General features: G+C 43.9%; 2 protein-coding genes across 6 annotated transcripts in view; one reads left to right on the top strand and one right to left on the bottom strand.

Moving 5' to 3' along the window:
- Positions 1–22,779, bottom strand: part of INSYN2A (inhibitory synaptic factor 2A) — a 38,977-nt gene extending 16,198 nt beyond the window's left edge. The window contains exons 1-2 of one of the 2 annotated variants that reach the window (XM_045569239.1): positions 21,563–22,779; positions 1,449–1,520 (exon numbers count right to left, since the gene is read on the bottom strand). In XM_045569239.1, coding sequence (XP_045425195.1) covers positions 1,449–1,520; positions 21,563–22,746 — 1,256 coding nt within the window. In that variant the 5' untranslated portion in view covers positions 22,747–22,779. The remainder of the gene's footprint in view (positions 1–1,448; positions 1,521–21,562) is intronic. The other variant, XM_045569240.1, reaches the window with a different exon arrangement.
- The window catches only part of DOCK1 (dedicator of cytokinesis 1), a 469,449-nt gene that overhangs the window by 206,766 nt on the left and 237,599 nt on the right, over positions 1–25,084 (top strand). The gene's annotated exons all lie outside the window — the stretch shown is intronic.

Raw genomic sequence — 25,084 nt, 5'->3', positions numbered from 1 at the left:
ATCAGTGGCTTAGCACATGGTGTGTCAGGGCTACTGAGGGGGTACCGGCCCACTGCTACCTGCCAAAAGGCCCTCCCAGTTTGTGTGTGCCTTTTGCAAGACCTTAAGGTGGGGATGGTTCCAGAGAGGTAGGCTTTTTCAGCACTGTTGACATTTTGGACTAGGTAAGTCTTGGTTGTTGGGGACTATCCTGTGCAGCACAGGATGTTGGGAGTATTCCTGGCCTCTGCCTACTAGGTGACAGCAGCACCTCCCCAGTTGTGACAACTGAAAATGTCCCCACCCCCCAGACTTTACCAAATGTCCCCTTGGTTGAGAACCTCCGCAGGATGGAATGTGCTCAGGTGGCATCCGTTGCTCAGCTCTACCTTGTGGTTGCTGCTGCCAGCTCCCAGACAAGGTCCCCAAGTGGCCCAACTCTGCTTTTGAAGAACCTGGGCCCTGTCTGGGATACTCTGCCTGGAGTGAGGATGTGTGTGGCCAAATCCATGTTTTCCCCTGGGAAAGAAACCTGATACATCTAAGATTGTGTAGCCCCAAGCTTTCCTGCTCGCTTGTCTGCTTGATGCAGAGGATTGTAACTTGGAAGGGCTTTTTAGAGGGTGGCTTGGGGGGAGGTGGGGTTCCTTTACACATTTTTAGATATAGAGCTATTCAGTTATAATTGTTTTCTGATAATTTGGCACATCATTAAAATTATTCTTCAGTTTTAATTTTAAAAAATGAATTAAATCATTACATCCCTCACCGCCCTTATATTTTGTTTGTGAAAATTACATTTCCAAAAAAAAAAAAAATAGTAACCATTCTGAAGATTTTGACCATATCTTTAATCCTAAATTACTGGTAAAAGCCAAATGTAGATTTTGCCTTTTGGAAGTTTCTGCTATATTCTTATTGATGTCAGTAACACAAACAAACTTCAAATTAAAAAACACAAGGAAGATTTGTAGGGGCTCCAGAGAGGGGATTCTGCCCACAGGTGCTGCAAGTGCCACAATCCTCATGAGTTCGCAGGAAATAAAATTGCACGTTTACTGCGAGCAGCCCGGTCATTCCATGGCATTCCTAGCACATATGGTGTGGTTTCAAGCCTTTGATCTATGCCCTCTGAAGGGCTTATATTTTGCAGCCTTTCCAGAACACAGTGCAGTGCTCATGGCTATTGATTCCAAGGGACCAAGCCATCAAACTTATACCGATTCTTAAAACCACTAAAATACATTTGCAAGATAAATGGGTGCAAGCTCTCTCTCATCCCATGATGATATACCTGGGGTGAAGTCTTGAGAAGGAGCTTAGAATTATGGTCAAGTAAGGTCCTTTACTTTTTATCTGATAGAATCACCCCAGCATGGCCCCAGATGGTTCTTGCATTTGTGGGTAAACACCATTTGTCACTCACAATTAAAAAAAAAAAAAAGGGTGGGAAGAGAACATTAACATACCTATAGATAATACATGCACTGTTCCTGCATGTGTCACAATTAGCTGTGTCTTGCCCCGTCCGATATGAAAGCCTACAAGATAAGAACAGGAGAGCATTACAAGTGGTGGCTGGGGGTCACTGGCATTACAGAGCAGACACGCCTCAAATCAGATGCTTTCCCGATGCCATGCTTGTCATGGTCATGGAAATTGATTACTGGAGCTTCCCATGTTGCTCCTGTCTCTGCCTTTATTGTACAAAACTAATGCAACACCTACAGCTAAGATGATATTTATATTAAGTTTAGAATGTGAACATAAGCTACTAGATGAAGTAAATAATCTGATTTTGTTATAAGCACAGGGAATTTGGGATGTTTCAGGGCAGCTTTAGATTTATGGTGTGTTAAGGAAACTTTGAGGACAAACCAACCATGGACAGATATACTGACTCGATGGCCTGTTTTTGCTCTGCCCCCTCCGGTCCTGCTAGAACAGGCGTCAGCAAACTACTGCCCGTGGGCTGAATCCTGCTGATGCCTGGTTTTGTCCAGCAACCTAAGAATAGATTTATATTTTGCAAGGCTTGAAAAAAAATGGAAAGAATAATATTTGTGCTACTTGGAAATTATCTGAAATTCACATTTCAGTGTCTATAAAGTTTTAAATTTGGTTATAAAAATTGTGACAAATTTTATGGAAATACCACATCCTTGTTGGTGCCTCTTGATCTACAAATCCCAGAATATTGGTTCTGACCCCTGTGGTAGAATAGCTTCCTGCCATCATCATGACTAGTAACTGAGTCTATCTTCTCTGTGAGTCCCGTCAGCCCTCTGAGGCCAGGCAGATTTTTGCTTTTGCAGGGCAGGTTGCTCACTCTCTCTAAGTAATAAAAAAAAAAGTTTCAGGTTGTATAAACGGAAAGGTTTGATGATGAGGATTTTCTGATCAGGCCAGAGTTGCCTCAACTATCTCTTGGCCCATTCACCCAAGAAACCAGCAAGTGGATGCTTTGTGCTTTCACGGTTTCTCCTGACTACTGCAGCTGGCCTTCCCTCTCTGATATTTTTAACATGCAGGTGTGTTTCTTCTGAATATTATTTCATACCCAGGCACAAACATGATAACCAGAGCCTGTTAAATTTGTGGCAGGAGAAAAGTTTCCATCTGAATTGGTTTATAAACACTTTGGGGGCAAATTTACATGTGTGGAATCACTCGACATAGTAATAGTGTGCACAGAAGGTTTTCTGTCAACATTGCTAGTCAATATTTTTATCACTTTCGCTATGTAAACTGCTCTTGTATGCACCATGGATTTTAAATGGGAAATAACTTTTGTTTTCCTTATTATATTTTGCATTGCGTAAACATTTGACAAAAGGATTGTCTGCTCAATGCCAAGATTGTCTCAGTGGGCTTGGTAAACTCGGACATGACCTTTGAGTTCGTGCGGTTTATTTGTTGATCAAGTAACCATATTCTGCCCCAGAGCACTGCCAAGCATTTCATGAGGTTTGTTACATTTGAACCAGAATTGGAATCATAGCATGGCTATGTTTGTATTATCATTTTTCCATTGTCACAGCCATATGGGGTGCCTTTGGGTACCCAAGTTTGGCCTTTCCATTCTCTCTTTGGCTTTGAAGGGAGGGAGGAGGATGGGTAGCCTCTGCCTTACTCCTCCCTCCCCTTCTTCTTCACCGATGTGGTGAGTTTCCATTCTTAGCCTGTTCTTCCTGACGACATTTCCCGAGAATGCATTCCTCCTGCACCTTCCCACCTGGCTCCAGACTTGTCCACCCCATTCCTGTCATGGCATCAGCCTTTTTCATCTCCCACGCCTCACACACACAGACTGCCTCTCTCCATCAGCTTATTCTACTGGACTTTGGCCCTAATCTTATTTCTGACCAAGGTTTTTTTGCACAGTGAACTAAGCGCAGTACTTGAGCCCACATCCTAGCAGTGACATGATCTGTGCCAAATGTGGTGCTGAACTGTTGGCTTGGGTTGCAGATGATGTGCTGCTCTGCTGTTGTGTTGTACTAGTGGGTACAAGCCAGCACTCGGCAGAGAGAGTACATACCAATTGTCTGTGTGCTACTCATATCCAAATTTTAGGTTCTTAGAGCACGCAAAACCAGGGGTATTTCTTAATTAGGGGACATTCTTTCTGGTCTCAGAGAGAAGTATGACTCCTGAGCTCGTGGAAGACTTCCTGCCTCAGATTTCAGGACAAATCTCTACAAAGCTTCATCAACATCAACACCCCTTCTTTGCGAGTATCTTAGAGTTCCTTAGTGCTTTCCTTGCTGTAGGGCTTTAGTCTTCAATGAATTACACCTGCCTTGCTTTACAGAGGAGAACATGGTCACATTTCAGGTCCAGGATCTCATTATTCTTAGACCCAAGGCTTCTGGTGCTCCCTGTCACCTTGCCTGTATCTTGGGACTGGTGTTCTGCATTATGTGCAGTTGGCAGCCTAGGATAGTCAATGAACCTGGCAAGGACAAGACAAAGGCTTCAGGCACCTGAAATGCACGAGAGCACTCTCTTCCAGGACCCTGAAGTTCTTCAGCAAGAAATTGCTTTTTTAAAGTGCTTCCTGAAAAGACTATATTCTAATCACTTTGTAGAAGGCACACATCTTCCCCCTGTTATAGTCAGTTAGCAGATAGCTATTAAGTGCCTACTAAGTGCCTGGCATTTTTCTGGCTACAGAGGAAACATTTGTCAATAAGATAGAGAATTTACAGTAGGATGGGAGAGGCAGATGAGCAACACATAAGTGCATGCATGAATGAATGAATGCATGAATGGTTAGATCATTTTTGATATTGCTGAGTGTTAAGGAAGTGTTGTGAAGGGTTGGCTTTGGCTTGAACTCTAAGGAGGTGACAGTTGAAATGAGACCTGAATGATCTGATGATCCAGGGTTGAGTGTTGCAAAGAGAAGGACCATCGTGTGTTAACATCCTGCAGTGGGAATTATGTTTACGTATTTGCAGGACAGAAAAAAAGGCTGGTGTTCCTAGAATAGATGCAGCAAGTCAGAGTCAGGAGAGATGAGGGAAGATCATGTACAATGGAAAGCCCTTTGGACATTATATATAAATATATATATATATATAAAATTTATTAATTTGATTGATTGCTTGATTGACAGAGTCTTGCTCTGTTGCCCCAGGTAGAAGTCCTGGGCTCAAGTGATCTTCCTGCCTCAACCTCCTGAGTAGCTGGGACTATGGGCCACGACACCCAGCTCATTTTTCTATTTTTAGTAGAGACAGTGTTTCGCTCTTGCTCAGGCTGGTCTTGAACTCCTGAGCTCAAGCTATCCTCTTGCCTCAGACTCCCACAGTGTTAGGATGGCAGGCGTGAGGCACCGCACTTGGCCTGGACATTAATTGAACAGGAATCTACTATAGAGTTTTTTTCTATAGGTGATTAAAAGAATGACATGGAAACACTTCCTTCTGACTTTTACTCTCAATTCTCTCCTTCAGTTACATCACTTCCATTCAATTTCCTTTATCTTGCTTCTGTTATTTACAACCCAATCCAATTCACCTATTCCCGAGGAAATGGCATGGCTTGGCTGATGTCTGCTGGTAAGAAGCAAAGGAGTCATTCTGTCTTCTTTGTATGGAGACATACCTGTGGTTACTCCTCCCCCTGGCCCCCGATGATTATAAGGAAAAATTGGTGGTCAGTCTTATTTCTACCATGTCTGAGAAGTATTTTCAGGACTTCATTACTATGAACCTTTCTCAGAGAGACTCTTTAGTATCTAAGGTTTTGTTTAGGATCTCTCTTTTATTTATAGGAATAAAATGTTTGGAGTCCCTGGGAGTCAGAAAGAGATTAATTTGTGGATGAAATTTAAAGTGTTGACCTGTGTCACATGGTTAATTCACAGGCAGCTGCCAGCGGCTAATGTCAGTCAGGGTATGCCTGCTAAAATTTTATTAAGCATGAGGGTGTTCTCAATAGAGGGCTTAAAACTATGTAATCCATTGTGCTTATTGCTTTGATAATCCATCTAATTGTCCTTGAAGCTTCCAAGCTGTAGGGTTTGGCTTCACTGATAATTTTATGGTCACATTAATAATTGGGTTGCAGCATCTGAATGAATATGTTCTCCAAATAGAGATGAAACGGATTAGTTCTTTCTATGGGACAGGGAACACAAAGTACTGTTATGGAATTTCCCTATTTTTTTTTTTCTCTTCTCAACTTGGAAACACGTCATAAAACCAGTACTTGGAATGATTATCTTCCTGCATTGCCACTGCTGTGGAGAGGAGCAATCTAAAATCTTCAAACTGCTAGAGCAGGTACATCTCCAATGAGAGTGGCGCTGGAGATCTTTTGTGAATTAGAGGTTTAGAGAGGAGAGAGTTTAGGTTATTAATGTGTAGGCTTCAGAGGAAGAACATTTTGATCAAAAATTATAAATTTTCTGTCTTCCAAATTAATTACTACCTTTGTAAAGCTCTCTTTTGTTTTGAGGAGTCTGTATCTTCTATGGGTTTGTTAATTCCATGACTACTATAATGCCTAGTATCTTCTGGGTGTTCAGTGAATATTAATTTAGCAAAATCATACCTCCCTTCTTTGTGTTCTCATACCGAAGTCCAGCATAAGACACGAATCAAAGATTTCCAACCGAGTGCAAAAAAACAAGAATGAAAAGTATCAATTGTGGAAAGTTCTGGTCCTCATTTTGGATCCTGGTGGTAAGGACGTTCATTGTGAATATGGATTTTGCAGTGCTATTTATTGTCTCATAGCAGTGGTTAGTGTTCTCTCCTTAACAATGCATATTACTTGAAAAATATAACATTCAGCACCAAGGACAGTGCCAGAAGTCCAAAGCAGTATCTTTTTGGTGCTTTTTGTTTTCTGTTCCATTGACCCTCTGGCTTCCCATCCGTCCAAAACACACTTCCAACCCAGAGGTGGATTTGGGGACCCTGAACTTCTCCTGCTGGATGCCCTTTGAACACTCCTTGGTCACAGTGGGCGTTCTTGAAAGCTAAAGAAGACTGGATGTGAGTTATTAAATTAATAGGGACTCTAAGAACATGGACTCTGAAAGTGCATGCAGGAGGAGTTGATGCTCTGTTAAAAACAGAAGAGATCTGGACAAGTTAATTTTACGAGGTAGTTTTGGTGGAGTCTGGTTTTTGAGTCATTTCCACTTCTACTTCAGAGTGAACCAGATTCCTTCACAAGTCTTTGCTCTGCTTTGAAGGGAGTAAAATGAGTTTGGTTTACAGAACACAGCCTGCAACTTCAGTCAGCGCATCCTCATTCAAAGAAAACCTCAGGGCTGCTTCTCTGTAGTGGTGGCCTGGACTTCTCAAGTTTAACTCAGCACACAGTGCCCAGCCTCTCCAGCTACCTTATGCCTTTGCAGTAATCTGCTACAGTAATTCTTCAATTGTCATTATGAACTATTCCCGAATATACAAATACATATACTTGTATATATTACATACTTATAAATATCATAATGTTCTGTATAAGTATATATCAAATATGAATGTTTGTGTGCACATATATACTTTTGTATATTTATTTAAGAAATGGGTGATAATTTGGGGTATGGAAGCCTTCAGTTATTCCTTTTACAGAACATTAGCAAAAAAGGGAATCAGGAGTGGCAATTAAAGAAACAAAAACAAAGAAGGGCAGGTGGCGGCAGAGCTGGTGCTGCAGTTTTTATGACACAGCCATAGGAATGATAAAAGGAGGAGGGTGGCTGCCAACCTCAGCCTGAGAGCCGCAACATGGCTGCTTCCTGGGAAGCAGGGATCTCAAGGAGGGACAGACAGCCTCTGCTCTTTCCAGAAGGCATCACGGGGAGATCTAAGTCAGCAGAGCTCTAGGTGGTAGGAAAGGGTGTTGAGAAATGTCAGAGAAAGGTCACTGAGAGCTTTCTTCCTGGCCACATACCCAACCTGTCCCTGAGACCTTGGAATTGGGGCCTGAGAGGCAGGACTAAGAACTCTGATTCAAACAAAACAAAACATTGTTTTGTTAAAAGGTCAGGACAGGGGAGGGAAACACAAACGACTTTCCCTGTGCTTTTATTAGACTCAAAGCCTGACAAAGTTATAAGCATCTCAGAGAAGAATGGATGGCTACTGGGAATTAATTTTATGGTATCTAATGGTAATCACAGCAGTAGTATTAGATTATTAGATTGACTTTAATGTGCTGTTTCTACTCTCACAGTTCCACAAGACTATTTCCTGTATACAGTCTTAAATTCTCAATGGAAAATTGTCTTCTCATATTTCTGGGTGACTGTGGATTGGGCATTTGGATACATCTAATCTGGCTGCAGAATTCAGGAAAGCATCTTCCTCTCGGCATCACAAGCGTGTTAACCTGCTACATGCTGTGGGCCCCTCCCCGGAAGCTCTGCTTCAGCACACCGTGCAGGGGAGAGCAAGTGACCCAGTTGCTAATTTGCTCTTTTAAATGGCTTGTTAATTGTCAGCAAGTTCCAAGTTTCTAGCATGTAAGCAAACACCATTTTGGATGCTGCTAAAATCAGGGCATGACCCTCTAAGCATGGTCTTCAAACACTCGTTACGTGAGGTATTGGAATTGTCACATTAAATTAACTGAAAGGCTGTGTCCTAGCCTACGTGTATGGACCTCCGTGAGAGATGGTGGTTGCTGCAGGAATGAAAAAGGCATAGTTTCTGCTCTCAATGGTAATTTTTTTTTGCCATTAATTTATTCTCTTAATTTTAATTTCTCTTGTTCTTTTGGCTTTCTCCCTGGGTACCTAAAACATTCTTTTCTTCTGCATTCTTTCCCAGTTTTGAGCTCCAGCTGTCCCTTCTTGATAACTAAGCCATCATTTATGTCAGCATCTTAAAGGGCCTTTTCTTTTAATAGTCAGAGGCATAAAATGATACCACTACTATTGTTGGGAGAAAGTAAATTTCAAAAAGTATTCAAAGTCAGCTGTTTTTCGTGATTCCCTCCTATGTTTTAGAGCCAGGCCCAGCAGTAGTTTTGGCTTGTTCCCTGAGTCTAAGTCCTCACTAGGAATTTGCCAGATTATGCCCTGGAAGTGTCCTTATTTCAGATATCAGCTGTTCAGTAGCAAAAGTGAATTTAGACTTTCCCCATATATCCGCAGAAACTCAAATACATCTGTTTTAAGCATTTGAGCTATTAAATGCCAACATTTGGGGAACACCAAATTTAGGGCTATTAAAAGAATATTAAGTCAGTTTTCCTAGCCAACTCTAAAATCACCCGTTGGTCACTTAAAGGCAGTACTGACTTTCACTGGTGGTGGTTTGACCAGTTCCCTGTTTCTCAGTAAATAGGTGGGAGCTGTCTGTTGGCAGCGCCTGACTCGCCGTGTTAGGCTAAGCAGTTCTGTGCTCCTTACTGGCCGAAGATCTCCAAGCAGACAAAATTGTTAGTGGTCAAAACTGAGGCTATGTTTTGAAGAACATAAAGTCATGGTAATCCTCAGCAAAGCTGTTTGAGGCATCCCTGTTCTTCCCTGCCTTGGGGATGTCTAAGTGGGTTGAACGTTGCTACCAATACAACCACCTGGCTGGTGCCTTCGTAGTGCTCTGCAAGAACAGCTCACTCAGCTGCTCTCCTAGCACCCTCTGGCCGGCTCTCAACTACCTTCCTCTACCACATCTCCTCTGCCAGAACACCCATCATTCAGTATTGCACAGCATGCTTCGTATCTTTCTTTGTGTGCCCCCAAAATGCCTCATGCCAGTCACTGAAGAGTTGGCAGTAAAGGTCTATGGATGAATAGAATGATGAATGAACGGGAAATGAAAAATAAAATTAATTGAGAAGGTAACTTTGTCTTAGCAGATCTATGAGTGTTGGTTTTAGCTCTGTTCCAATGAAATTCAGCAGGTCTTACCTGACTGTTAAGTAAAACTCTAAAAAAACTCACTCCCATCTTTTCTGCTTAGTACCTTGTAGATGATATAGCAGCATCTGTGGGACTTTAATGTAATCACTGAATCACATTTGTTTTGAGAATATTAATGCAATTACTCCATATTACATGATTCTGGTTTCTCTATTGTCTTGCTCTTTTGCCTGTAGATGTAAGGTCAGGCAGTAAGGCAGAGCCCCTCGTCTAGGACATCTTTTGGGGGAAAGGCTCTCATTGAGATCAAATACTCCTTTTTTACAGTCAGTCATGTAATCCCCCTGCATATGAATGTGTGTGTTCCAGATGTTTCTGTTACACTGAGAGATCTATTTTTGGAGTCCTATGTTAGAACTCGGAAGTAATATCCCTCCAAGAACATGACGGCATTAGGTTTTATAGCTCTCTATATCTGAATCTCCATATACCTTAAAGGGTTTTGAGGGCCAGCTTGGGAACCTCAACACCAATGACTTAGAAATGGTGTTTTGGAGCACAATCCATTTGTAAGTTGAGGTAAGTTTTTCTTTGTCCCATTTGTCCCTTAATTTTTTTCCACTGTAGGGGAGGAAGTTCTCAAAATCACACACATCCCATTCCCCCAGAGCCAGGAATTGAGATGTTAACCCTTGAAGAACTAACCCTACATGCAAACCCCAGGTAGACTTATTTATCATATTAGGGTAATTTCCAGTAATTCAATAATTCCAGTTATTTCTACTGAGTGTTCTAACCATAGACCTTAAAGAAATTTGCTACAAATTAGCCAAAATAATGCACAGCTATTCCCATGCTTGCCTGCTTCAGCTCTGTGCACAGCCTGTGCAGACCAGTTGCTTGGATGAAGAAACACAGGCCTTGCCCTCAAGACCCTTAAAACCCAGGAGCCCCAATTGTGAGAGGAAGGAATCGTGTATGTGTTAAGGAAGTAGGGTGGCATAACTTTCGAAAGCAGCACCTTTTCTGTGGGACCGTTTCTAATGCTCCTACAGACCAATGTCCTTGGTCCTGTCCCAGCTTCTCTGTTCCCTCCTAGGCAGCCCAGCATGTCCTCCAGCAAATCCCAGCACCTTGTCTATGGCTCTTACAGACTATTCCACGGTGGATCTTGTGATCTGATGAGGTTCCTTTCTACTGTGGGACTGAGCTTTTTGCTGGCTGGGAACATGTCTTTGGTCATCTCCCTAATCCTAGCATGTGGTTTGGCGCCTTCCAGAGATCCAGGCCTGAGCTGTGCTGCTTTAGCGCCTGGATCTTCCATGCCTGGTGGAAAGTTAGGGCCCTCCCCACCCTTACCTCCTTCTCTGTTTTAAACTTGTCCACACCATTCATCACCGTGGAACACACCATAAACTGTAGCGATTTTGCTTTTTTCCCTGTCTCCCTCCACTAGAATGTAAACACTGTGAGGGCAGAGGTTTTGTCTGTTTGTTCCCTGATGAACTTCAGTGTCCACATGGGGGCTTGGGACGTAGAAGATGTCCGAGAAATAGGTTTTGAATAATAACTGAGTGAATGAATGAAAGAACAAATGAATCTGCAGGACTATCCTTGTGGGTTAACTTGACAACATACTGTTTTGCTTCTGAAAAGGAAAATGGGACTGACAGTTTTGTGATGTTCCCAGCTGGAAAGGAACATCTGTCTAAATAGTATTCACATTATCCCATTTTAAATTTCCCCAAACAAGTGGAAAAAAGGTCAGTCATCTTCTGCTTCTCACACCCAGTTATGAAAATAAATGGCTTCGTTTTGCACCAAAGCAGCCCCACTTCCGTGCCCGCATATAAAGGTCACTCCTCTTGCCCAGGAGCAATCCTGGTGAACGACTCCAAGGTGAAACACCCTTAATGAACTGGGTTGCTTTCTTTAGACACTGTTGACAAATTAACTTTTATTTGCCTCCCAGCTCCCCAGATGTGGCGACACTATCATTCTGGGGAGGCTCTGGCTATTAGGGAAGCTTTTAATGCTTGTTTTCATTACAACGAATTAAAGTGAAACGATAATGGCGGGCAGTCAAAGAGCATCGCAGGCTGCACCGGAGATCCTGGGAGGTATCTCCTCTCCCAAGGGTGGAAGCAGGAGTCAGCTGGTCTCCCTCACTTTCTTCCTATGCCCTCTGTCTCCCCTCTTGTTTTGCTTCCTTATTTTCTTTGTCCCTCCCTATGGCCCTGTCCCATCCTCTTGCTTCCTTCTTTTTACACAGAGCCATGCATGATGAAGAAAATGGAATATATTATAATATAGACATTATTACTACTGTCAGAAATACATGCAGATTTGGATAGAGAAAAATACAGAGGTGAATGCTATTGAGGCAGGACTTTGTTCTTCTTTAGTGTCTTATAATGTTTTCCTAATATAAAATCATAATGTATAAAAATCGGGAAGGATAATAATTATTTTGTGTGTGGACTGCCTGATTATAGTACAAACAGGGCCAAGTTTGCATTTCCCTTCTTATGTCCCATGCAGTCAGGGAGATACCAAGTTGCAAAATGATGACAATAGTGATACAAACAAGTCACTTGCCCCAGAAGGCACCAGGAGTAGCTAATAGCAAGGAAAACAACTTTTTATAGCTGAGGCTGAGTTGATTAACAAGAGATAAAGCTTAAGCTACAATTTATTGAAAATTAATGAAAATGAATTTTGATGGCACTGGCCACTAAACTAGAATGAAAACAATGTGAGTATGCTGCATTAAAACAAATTTTCCTTCTGGGATGCCATTATTTCTCTAGGTCTTACACTATCACACAGTGTAACTTACAGAGGTTTAAATTTGAAAACATTAATGCTGTGTATTTGTCAGTGGTTCTGATGGTAAATATCCACAGAGGCTTTTGTCTTTTATTTAGAATTTCTTTTGATGTTTTTTTTCTTTTTTTAGATTAGCTAACAATTTTAAATGAGAAGTTATTCTTCTTGAAGCTTTTGTGCTTTGTTTCAAAAGCCTAACCTTGCATTTGTGTTTTAAACAAATGGCTTAAAGCTTCATGTTGCTGAAGATTAAAATCTTTAAATTTTGGTGTGTTTATAAAATTCTTTATGTATCATTATGAGACTTATCTAGGGAGATACCATAGTGTTGTAACCAGTGAGGTATTGATAGAGAAAAGTTTTACTCCATTTTTGTTCAAAATGTGCCCATTTTTAGATCAGTTTTTCCCAGGATCTCAATTCTCAAGAATTTTCTTTCAAATCTGTCCTTAAGGTTTATTTTTATATTGCACTGAAAACTTTAATTTGTTGTTCAGGTGAATTTGGACATCCATTTGAGGAAGGAAGAGCCAAGTGGTCCCGTGGTGGTCCTGCAACGGGCCGCTCATGTTACAAAGACCTTGATGAACTGGTTTCCCAGGCAGGTTCCTCATGGGTAGGTGTTGTGCCTTGGCACCCAGGTTCCTGGACTTAAAGATCAGTGGCCTTGCTTTTTCTGAAATTACCTCATAGAGGGGATTCCTGTTAATGATTATAAATCCTTAAAAATATACTTGATTCCTGGGATTCCTTCCAATAGTGGTCTCTGTTGTGTCTAGCATCGGAAGATTGCTTTCTCCAGAAGATGAATTAGCATGAAACCCCCCAGGTCTAGGGGCAGGGGCTTCTGTAGCCCCCTCAAGTAAAAGGAAGATCCCAGACTTGCGGTAGCAAGAAAAATGCCTGCATTTTATGTGGGACATACCAGGCTCCCCACTTTCAGATGAGGTAGGGGATGAGTGGCCAGGCAGGCCTAGACATGGATTCTGGCATTAACATGTCTCACTAGCCTTTTGACCCTGGGGAAAGTACCGAGTATACCTAAGCTATAGTTTCCTCATGGAGGTCATCCCTACCTTAAATTGTTATTTTAAGGATTAAATAAGAAAATACCCAATGGCTGGCATATTCTGAGTGCTCAAAGTAGGTGAGTTCTGTTTGCTTGGGGATACTCGTTTCATTGGAACTGTCTCTCAGATCCAGTGGGGAATAGAGCTCAAACCATTTTTGCATAGCTTAGCAGAAATTGCATGGGATTTTAAAAAAGTATTTGCAAACTAGAACTTGCATTTCATCTTTTTTTTTTTTAATCCGAATTCTGGGACACAAATCCATAAATTCCATAAACGTTCATGCTATGACTTGAATTGCTCATTTTATCTGCAAATGGGCTGCCTGAATTGCCTAGTGGCTTGGTGGTGATGCTTTTATTCACCTACCAACTTAAAAGGCTGGGGAGGTATTTGAAATCTATTTTGGCATTCTGCACAGGGAGATTATTTAAATTACATTTTCAAGTGTGTGTGATACCTACATGAAGCCCAAAGCAAGAATTTGAAATGTGTTTTATATTCTTACAAATATATTTTGCTTTATTTTTCATATTAGAGATGGAAAGGCTTATTATTTTTTAAGAACTTAAAAATAGTGTTTACAAAGTTATATAAATATAAGCTATAGAAAAGTCTCACCATGACCCTGTGAATTAAATGAAAGAAAAAAAGTCTAGAAAGAATATGTGTTTCCATTTCAGAATCGAAAAAAATGATAACTTACACTTGGAATTTAAGACTTGAATATTCTGTTGCAAATATATGAAAGCCATTAGCTGCAACAGAAAAAGAAAAGAAAATGTTTTGCTGGAAAACTATTCAAAGGATTGCAACCTTGAAGGACAAAGGCCAACTCCAGCATTTGTAACAGTGAGAGATAAGGAATTGATGAATTGTCAAGAGGCAAAAAGAAGACAGAAAAGTAGGATCATAGTATGCTTTTATTGATGGAGATCTGCAAAGAGGGTTTTTTTCCTTTAAATTTTTGTGAGTATTATAAGGCAATGGCTGGAACTGTGATGTTCTCAGACATCTCTGCAGAATACATTCCTAGAGAAGAAAGGAGCCTTTGGGGTCTCTCCTCTCATTTGAACCCCCTTTCTTTCACATTGGAAAATTTAGCTCAGAGAGGCCAGGCTAGGCTGAGCCAGAACTAAATCCAGGTCTCCTGACTCCACATCAGCTCCCTTGTCCATGACACTAAATAAGCTGGTCCTATACTTTTCTCTGAAAGCAAAGCATGTCTCCATTCTGTAATCCTCAACTCCTCCTCACTCTCTGAAGTAAACCAACTTGTTTAATAAAGCAAGAAAATCTCTCTTAATATGTTCAAACTCTCACCCTTGCTTCACCTCCCTGAGTTTAAAGGTTTAGCACTTGCAGGTTGTATCTCAGTAACAAAGTATCTTTGAAGGGAGTAACTTTTACTGAGTGCAAACACAGCCTTCCATACTTTGATGTAATCTCCAAGAGAAGCCCTGCAGGTAGGTATTCTCAGCTCTCTGTTACAGAGGAAGCAGCTGCGGTCCAGAGAGGTTAATAACCCTGCCCAAGCAAGTCAGAGGAGGGAGGGTCGGCACAGAGTCCCCAGCTCAGGACTGGCAGAGTGCAGAGCCCCGGTCATTCCACTCTGCCCCCTCCTGACTCTCACTCCCAGAAAATGGAAAAACGAAATGCACAGGAGGCTGACCTCAGCTGGCTGGCTGGAATGGTTTAAAACGTTTTGGGTTACAATAAATGTGGAGAGAGACACCGAAACTGATTTATCAAGAACATTAGAAAATGAAGTGCTGACATTTCCATGCCATTCAAATAGGGAGTGCTCAGGGACAGGAGAGCATTTGGCAGAAACAACCTTTTTGCTTCTGATCTCACCCGAGTGCTGCTTTCTCTCTGCTGCTCACAATGCCCTGCTTTTCTCCGCACGTTGTGCCAGAGCCGGGGAGGCAGCGCTCCACAGTCCAGAGAGGTCCACAAGGATCGTTTTCGGGACTGCAGAGGCTGGTGAGAGACCATCCGATGCCACCTACCTCCTCTCCTCGAAATTTGGCCATTCTCAGCCAACCAGGTGGAAGACTTTGATCTCAATTAAGTGGGTAGGTTTTGGCAAGAGCAACCAAATCATCCTTTTAGAGTGTGCATGGCCAAATTGGGATGGGACCACCTAACTGTGCCCAGCTTTCCTCCTTGGCTCTCGGAGTGGGGAATCTGGGAAGTTAATAAGTCAGAATCTAATGTCTAGACCTTCTTGATTCCTCAGTGTTTATGTCACGGCTGCTGCAGCAGTGCACAGTTTTCCATGCTGGTTCTTTCTGCTCTGTGACTTAAACAAATTAAATTGTCCCCTTATGCTCCCTCCATAATTGTGATACAGTATTTATTCTGTTTGGGCATGAGTAATTAGAGCAAATTCAGAGAGATTTCTCATCCCCTGACAGGTCCTTCTGAAGAATGCCTGATTTTGAGCGATCTGTCAATATAAGCATGTAAGACAGTGAGAGTGTATCTTTTCTACCCATCTAGCCTCAATTATCTAGGCTAAGGCAAGCACATCACACAAACATGTACTGTGTTGGCCTTTTATCCCTGCTGGTAGAGGAGTGAGGTCTTTTTCAAGTTTTCAAGAGATGCTGTGATATAAATTATAAATTATGTGTATGTATATCGTATATACAGAGTTCCACAGCAGGACCCCGAAGGTCATATGGGCTGATGAACAATTAAACCTATATTTGAACAAAGTGGATGTCGGTGAACTGCAAACCCCTCAAAGTCTGGCCTGAATTCATTTGACTCTCCTCATTGCCTGGCACAGTGTCCAACATTTAGGGGATGCTTGGTAGCAGCCTTTTGAATTTCGCATATTCTGGCCTGGATATTTTCAACTGAATGAATATGGTCACTACATTTACAAATCACATAATAGGAGTCCACAAACTGTGGCCCATTATCCAAATCTGGCTATTGCCTGTGTTTGTAAATAAAGTTTTATTGGAACACAACGATGCCTGTTCATATTACAGATTGTGCTTTCAGGATGCAATGGTAGAGTCAAATCACTGTGATACAGACTGACCCCCAAAACCTATTAGTCATCTGGCCCTTTGCAAAGTTTTCTGACCTCTGCCGTATAGGAACTGACCCTGAGAACCTCCAATAAATGCAGATCCCTATGAACCTATGTCCTTGCCTCTTAAAAGTGTATATCAGCACATGACCTTTCATCACCTGCCGGCTTCCCCGTTTTTTAAGCGAACACAAGGAGCAGTGAAGTCAAGCAGACACTGACACAGGGCACTGCACTGCGTCTGTGCTCACTTCTTGCAGTCCCTCCGATCTTCATTTCTCTCTCCTTTGTCTTGAGCACTGTGTTGAGTGACACCCTCATAGAACCCATGAACTCAGGGGGATTCCTCTGACTTTTTTCTTTTTTCACCACCGTTTGCCCTTGACTTGGGAGACCTGGGCCTCATGCCACCAAGAATCTGTGCTTTCTCTGTGAGAAGGAACAGGACCCGGCTGATGGGGAGCTGCCCCGTGTTGGGGTAGCAGGGATACTGGGAGGCCGTGAATCACTGGATTTATACGCCTTCCTGAAAGCTACTAGACTCCTTAGCTTGGCTGTTGTTTAGGATGTTATTTAAAGTCATGCTGTCAATGTGCTCTGACTCAGTGTAGCCCCACAGCCTCATGATTTCATCACTGCCTGCTGGGCGTGTTTAAGGCCTGGGCTCCACTGCCCTGAGCCTGCAGCTAACATCCTGCAGACGCTGGAGAGACCTGCCAGTAGAAGAACCCACTTCACTCTGGGCAATGACAGATCCTGACCACCTACTTGGGATCTTGAATAAAGCTTCTCACATTGGTTTCAGGTCTTCTCTGAATAGCAGAGCATCATTAAGCTGTCACTAACCAAACAGCACATCAAGACACTCAATGTTTGGGGTGAGTAATCTTAGAAGCAAACAGCCGTCTCCACCCCTAGGTGCCATCCGGGTTGCCACACCACAATTGCTTGTGAGTTTGCACAACGAGCAGTCAAGACCTGCAGCCGCTTGGTCTGAGGCTCTCCTGCCCAGGAATCCCATAGCTGCTATGGGGAATTACCACAGTTCCAATAGTTGGTTGGCTTTTTAAATTCAGTGCCCTATTTGCCTGGTTTTCACTGACTACATCAGTGGCTTATTTAGGTAGTCTATGTGACCCTGAACTTCCCAGGAAGAGACAAGCATTAATACTTGAGGGCTCTGAAATAAGCAGGATAATTCTTGGCATTCATGCAAGCCTAGTGATCAAATGCTGCCTGCACTGCATAAGCAGAACAATTTTAGTGAATTACCCTGATGTTTTACAAGGGACTAAAAGGCATGATTTTGAATACTTTTTGCACATCTGCCTACTTACAGAATTCATCCTACTAACATGCTCGTAACAGGACATGTCCTTTATTCAGTGCCAACTGTGTGCTGGTTATAAGAGCTTTGTAGATATCATATTTAAGCTTCTCCCAGCCCTCTTTAAGACAAAACTGAAGCTCACTGAGGTTAAGTAGCTTGTCTCTGCTCAAAATTTTCTCTGCTGAAGCCTTTTGGAAATCTACGTAGGCAAATGAGATTAATGAAAACATCTCTTATGAAAAATAATTTGGAAGCTACTAAAAGTGGTCATGGCTAGAGATACAAATTCCACACAGTGCGAACTATGAGAAGAGCTTGCCTGGCAAACTCGATAGTGAAAAGTCCCATCGAAGAGATTATACATGAAATATGTTAAGTGTGTTCCAAGAAACCTAAGTTGCCCAGGGCCGTTGGCCAGATTGAGAGACTACCAGCTTCCCTAGCTCTGTCCTAACATCGCGCCACCCACGCAGGCCCATGGCCCTCTCGGGTCCAGGTCAAGCCTGGAGTACAACGTGGAAATATGGGGGCAAAGTTGCCACTTGCATTGGAAGTCACGGGCTCCAAGTTGCGTATCTTCATCAGGACTCTTCTTAATGCAGGTAAAATTCTGTACAAGGCCCTCCACGCATTACTGGGGGTGGCAGGTGGGGAGAGGAACTGGTTTTACCCAGCTCCTGAGTGTTCCTCACAGTTAATAACTTCTAGACTTCAGAATATTTTCCAAGGAAAATTCCACTGATATTTTAACTTGGCCATTGAAATTTTTGTCGTGTCACATAATGACTATATAATAGTGTAAAAAGAGCCCATTTTCTTGTTTTTTGCCATGAGATGCAACAGAAACATCTATTTCCCAGCTCAGATTCTATACATAAAGTAAGCCCTGTGAACTCCTTTTTCTGCAGCCCTAGAGCATATCGTTCAAGGGAGGGGTTGGGTGCAAAAGGGAGCAGAGTGTTAAAGTTTCCGGATTTTGTGAGTTGATTGAAATTGGCCACTGTAGCTGTGTTTACAACATGGAAATCAGCAGATGCTATACCCCTCCCCCAGAGCCAGTTGTTCCGGATGTTCCAGCGCAGCACTGGCTGCTGCTGCCCAGGGGTCCCCTTCCTGGGGACTCTCTGCTGGGCCCAGAGGCCTGGAAAGTGGAGAGAGAGCAAACTTGCTCCTTATCTGCCTGCCTCTGAGGCTGCTGCCCTCTCCTATGTTCCTACATGGAGAAGAGTGGTGGGAAATTTGAATTTCAGCCAAATTAATGACCCTGGGCATTGAGCAAGAGGGGGCACCTTCAAGGTGGCCTTGGAGTTTGGAGCCACTTTATTCATTGTTACATGAGTCCAGAGGGCCCAGAGAGGGAGGTGAAAGTGACAGTTCTCAGCAGTACAACTCGAACCTGCCCTTCTGCTTTCTACTGTGAGCTTATCCTGTGCAGGCAGCAACTGAACTAGGGATTGATTTTAAAGTAAAACTATCCTTTGTCTTGATTTAAGGTGCCCAAGTGCTCAAATGGTTAGCAACCAGGCACTGTGCCATGTTGTGGGGATAATGGAGTGAAGGAATTTTCGTGATGATGGAAATGTTCTATATCTGTGCTGTTCTATGTATGTGCTGTATAAATGTGGCCATTGAGTACTTAAAATGTGGCCAGTGTGACTGAGGAACTGAGTTTTCAATTCTAATTAATTGTAATTGAATTTGAATTTCAATAGCCACATGTGGCTCGTGGCCACTGTGTTGGACAGAGCGGCTCCCAGGCTTCAATGACAGAGTTGGGTGACAGTCTTTGTGCCACACCAGTGGGGCTTGCATTCATCATGCTGGACTTCCACAGGGCCACTAAATGTTCCCCAGATCCTTGCCTCCAACATCACTGACCAGCAAGACCAACACTCATGCCACCAGCAGATATCCACCCATTCGACCCACCTGCCACTATACTGAGTACATTAGAAGGTCACCCTGTGTAATCCTCACCCCCCCCCACCTGCAGGGTGGGCAATGATCTCCAACTTACAGGTGAAGAAACAAGGCACAGAGGGGTATAGCCCTTGCTCAAGCCCTCAGAGCCAGAATTCTCACCCAGACACATATTAATAAACTCGAAACCACTTTGCTAGACAGATAGATTCTCAGAGAACCCAGAGGGCCTTATTTAAAGCAGTTTTCCATACTTGTTCTAATAGCATAGAAGGAGCCTATGTAGTTTTCCCTTCATGGGGTGTTCGTGGGTGTTCAGCCATCTGAGGTTCTTATTTGGGCAAATACCCCTGTGAATATGCACATTAGCATACATGTTTGGTTTTACACCATTTGGTGAATTTTATTTCCCAACTGGTGATGTCAGTATCATTCTGTTTTGCTGTCTGGTTTAAGTCACTACCAGCCATATCAAAGTAAGTAATTGAATCCCTCTTTGAGCTTTTAATTTTTTGATGGTAATGTGGTCTACTGATCAACAAATCCCTGACATATCTCCCCTCCTATTCTGTGTGTTGCTTTTATGCACTGATTGAAATGGAATGAAAATGGAGATGCAAACCCAAGATTGAACAGTCCTTTTGAAAATATTCCATGATGTTAAATTACCTATTAATCTACTGTTAGATTACTTTACATTTGGCTAACAATTCTTTTCGCCTATTAGCATCAAGTGCAGACACTACCATGCAAATTGGAGGTGGGGAGTGATAGGTATTGAGAATTAACTCCTCTGTAGATAGACCACCTACACAAAGCCAGAGCAGCCAGGGGAAAGGGCAGGACCTGCACTGGGCGTTTTGCCACTGAAGCCAGAGCTTGCACCTTACCTCCTGCCTTAGAACCTGAGGTTTCTTCCCCATTGTGTGCAAGGAGTAAACTTGTCTGACTCAACCACAGCAAGCCTCTGGAGGAAACCCTTTGTGCCCAGGGAGTCTGCTGCCCTGATAATGCATTTCTTGGCTTCTTGCAAGTTGGCTTCCAGGTTACTTAACCCAGGACTCAGGGCCCACAGAGTGAAGGGTGCCAGTTTCGTGAGGCAACAGGGCACTGCCTCAGATCCAACCTCCAGAACAGGGAGTAGCAGAAATCTAGACCATTTCAAGGGGAAATGGGAAAGAGAAGTCTTGGCAGTCCAGACAGAGGCTGGTAAGCCATGGGCACTGTTTCTAGAAGCTTAGAACCAGAGCAGTGCTGGCTACTTCTTATCAACTTAACATGCTGCCTGGAGTCTTCCTAGCCAGGGAGCTCAGGGTCTTATCTTTAGGTCACATGTTTTTAAAGTTGCTGCTGCACAGTTTCAACTTCAAAAGATTCTGAAGTCCAACAAGCTCTTATCAAAGCTAGACAGTATTGGCTGTGAACCTGGCATCATTCTCTCTGCAGCCTAAGTGGACACTTAGGACAGCCCACAGGAAAAGGCACATCTAATCATACACAGCTGGGGCTTCTCTAAGGGTGGGCATTGCTGGAGTTCCAGGTAAAGAATGAAAACCACGTTGCCTATCATATGAAACCTTATATTCTTGAATACCCATATTATTTCAGTTATTTATCATAAGTCAGCATTTACTTTTACAAATGCCATCTGAAACTTCTTTTATCTTACATACTATGATTCCTAAGAGGCAGACGGCTTATATAGATTAGATATTTTGGACTGGCATACATATTATACATTATTACTATCATAAACCTTTAGTCCTAGTAGATTAAAAGATCCATTAATTCATTCAAAATATAGGTACGGTGTGAATTCAAGGCCAGAGAGGTGAATGCTGACCAGCAAGTGTATGGTGAAGGTGGGGATGCCGTGAAGTCTGGCATCAAAGTAATCTGTGACCCCTTGGGGCTTGCTATGTCCTTAGACTATAGCCTGTTTACAGACATGCTGGCTTAAATCTCCTTATGGATTTGGGCTTTAGGGGGATACCAATGGACCTTCAGTGTGATGGGCCTGCAGAGCTTGCTAAGATTAGGGTAAACATACATACCCTTCCCGGTGGGCCTCTCCTTTTTCCAACTCCTGAATGACCCCCAAGAGCACTTTGATCGTTTCTTGGCTCGAACTGATCAAGTTCTCCATCATCTGAAGCTGTGCTTTGAGGTCGACCACTTCCGTATGAGGCACGATTTGTTGGCATTCTTCCCCTGCAGACGCGGCTGTTGGACTGGGCTGGCCCCCCGGCCCCGGCAGGGCTTCAGTCTGCACGGGCTGCTCGCTGTACTCGGGGGACACGCACTGCCTGCGAGGCGAGCAGGCCAGAGCCGGGCCCGCGGGGGCCTGGAACCCATTGACGTGTGCGGCTCTCCGTGGCTCCTCGTCCACTGGGCACAGCGACCACTGGCTCAGGGTGGCAGAGTTTGACAAGCCAGGCTCCGCGGCGCTAGCACTGGGGGTGGGTGCGTAGACGGTGGCGACCTCTGTTTTAAACACCCTCCCGAGGGCGGGCGGAGCAGGCTCCTCAGAGTCCGGCGTCCCTGGGTCCTGCTTTGCCATCCCCTGCAGCTGGTGGTCAGGCGCCTCGCGGGGAGGCCGTGTGGCGTTGGGGAGAAGAGCTTCTCCATAGCCGAACAGGTCCGGGCTGTGACACGGCTCTGCACAGTTGACGCCCGACGGCTGCTCCAGCGCGTTCATGTGTTCGTTAGACTGGAAGACCAAGGCCGTGGTCTTGTGCACGCGGCCCGCGCTGCACGGCCCGGCCTCCTCCAGGTGTCCGCCCGAGCTCTTCTCTTTAGTGTCCGCTAGGAACCCATTGTTTTGGCTTTTAAAGGGATCCGTGCCTGGGAGGCTTTTGAGGGTCCCCTTTTTGCGGTCCAGAGGGAACGTCTGGTAGCACTTCTTAAGGTCGGGCGAGGTCTGCACGCCTGTGCTCTTGGTGACGTTGGGAATGGACCTGCGCGCAGGCACCGTCATGTACTTGTGGTAGGCTGCTCTGCAGGACCCGGGCTTGGCCTCCCGCTTGTCCCCCTGCTGTCCCGAGGAGAGCTGCGAGTCCCTCTGCTCGTTCTGCGCCTCGCAGATATCCTTAAACCGCACCTGCAGGGCTTTGTTGCGTTTTTTAATCTGCCGGTTGGGATCCAGGGCGTATTTCATCTCCAGGGCCAGGCAGGCGGCAGGTTCCACTTCGCTCTCCGATGCTGCGAGTATGCATTTGCCACTGTCCTTAGTGACCATGGTTCCTGCATCAGAAACAGCAACAGAGGGGTCAGCGGGGCCAAAACACACGTGCAGACACGGGCGCGCAAACTTCTAGCCCACGTTCTGCCAGCCTGCCTGTCTCCTAATTATTTGTAAACAGGTGAGGTCGGCCTTTACCTTAAGGAAAATCACGCAGGCGGAGCGTTGCCGGCAGGCACAGCTTGAAATGCTTCTCAGATATTAAAGTCTGCTTGCTTTTCCAGGTGGGATACACTGGTTTTTTTCTTTTGATAGTAATGCATGTTTCCCCATTAGACAAACCTGTTTTACTACATTCATCAGGAAACCCAATGATGCTGCCTCTTCTGTTTTGCAAATTATCTTTTCACACTGTCTCCACTTCACAGGCAGATGGTTTACCAAATGCAACTTATTTGGTTTGGGTTTTTACTATTTTTTGAGGATGATGTGATTAATCTATTATTGGAAGCTAGGAAAACTGCTGTTTTAAAGATTTACTGACAATTCTAGGTCCTGAGCAGATAAGTGTGGAGAGCACTACGATGAGGAACTGAAATAAATATATTTACGTTAGTCATCATAGATTCTGCGGGAGAGCCTGCCCAGCTTCCCTGTGGGAACACCATAGGATAAACTGTGGAGGGTGCCTTGCTGCTAAGGGGTTAACACAGCCATAGGAAGAACCTGGGTTTCCCTGCATCTACAGAGGAAGCCTTAGCAACTCTTTTCTTTGATTCCATGGAGAGCGGTACTAGAAAATAATTTTTTAAAAAAATAAAAGAAATTATTCATTCTAGAATCAAGTTTTGTGTTTTGATCACAACCTCTGAAAATGAAAACAATGGTGGTTGTTGCAGTACTTAAATCCTGAAAGAAAATAAAATCATGAGGCTTTATGTTAATCATGCAAATTCATCCTAGGCTGAATTATTAAATGCAGCTAAAAAGATGCAGGTGGCCAATGATTCCTCTTGGGGAATACCAGTGGGGTAAAATGCCTTCACTTTATTAGGCAGATTCACAGCTGTTTACCGCACGTGGAAGAACTTTCGTGGTGGGTGCACTTAAAGCAAGAAAATGCAGTTAAGTATGTTGTTTGTGAGCTGTCCTTTACTATTTTTCCTTGCCTTTGAGAAGGAAACAGTCAGATAGGGGAAACCAAGAGTGTGCAGGGCCTCAATGGCTGCAGCCAAGTGACCAGAGAGGCAAAGTGAAGGATACAAGCCAGCAAGAGCTGCACATGGATGGCCTGGGGGAGCCTTAGAACCCAGCCCAGGGATCTGCAGCCGCAGTTCTTGGGAAAAGCCATAAGAACTGTGACACTCATGGTGTAGCCACCATTTACGGGGCCAGGTGCTCTGCCCTTACAGAGGGCTCTGAAGGTCAGCGCTACACCTCCCATTTCAAGGAGAAACTGGGGTTCAGAAAGGTTATGCCACTTGTTCAAAAGCATACAGCACGAAGCACAGTCAGGAGCAGGACCTTTGAATCCACCCTGTTTCTAGTAGATCCTGGTGTCCAATTGTGACTCAGTAAAGGTGAAAAACTTCACAGCCCCCTCCTGAGAGTGAGTACAGGACTAGCCCTCGCTGCAGTCTGGGGACTTTGTTCAACTGACCTCTGCATCTCAGGCCTGCGTGGGCCTGCCACCTTGCAGACCTCCTCCAGTGTTTACTGAACGAGAGGCTGAAAGATCAAGTTCTTCATACATTATGCCATGAACAACTAATTGGTAATCATAATTGAGAACAACAAACAATAATCTCTGCAGCATTTGATTTAGATTAGACTAGGGTTTCTCAACCACAGCACTACCACCGGTATTTTAGGATAGATCCTTCGTTGTCAGGTTCTCCTGTGCAGTACAGAGTGGTCTGCAGCATCCCTGGCTTCAACCCACTAGACAGAAGTAGCACTGTCCCCTCCCAGGGTGACAACTAGAAATGCCAAACGAGCCTGCTGGGCAGAGTTGCCCCTGGCTGAGAACCACTGTAGTAGCCTTTGAACCCCAGATGCCTAAGGCTTCTGTTCCATTGTCCCAGAGTGTGTCCTGAAAGGCCAGGCTTGTGTGGAAAGCAGAGGAAGTCTTTGGTGGTTTACTAAGTGCTGGGGATATCTGGACACTCCTGCAATTTGAAACTCAAAAAACTGGGCAGTTTTAGAGAGGAGGGAAAAGGACAGAAACAGGCTGGAGACATATCACTATCCTGGCTCCACTTTAGGGAGGGCTGGATTGTGGGTGGGAGGTGGGCAGGGCAGGCCTGCTCTAGAGAGACCATAGATAACTGGCAGAGATACTTGTCCCAGCAAGTTAAACAGATGCATGCAGAGAACCTAGTGTGGGGGGTCAGTA

Source organism: Lemur catta, chromosome 14 (genome assembly GCF_020740605.2).
Source record: "Lemur catta isolate mLemCat1 chromosome 14, mLemCat1.pri, whole genome shotgun sequence".
NCBI lineage: Eukaryota > Metazoa > Chordata > Mammalia > Primates > Lemuridae > Lemur > Lemur catta.
Note: the sequence above shows the minus strand (reverse complement) of the source record. Positions and strands in the feature narration are given on the sequence as shown.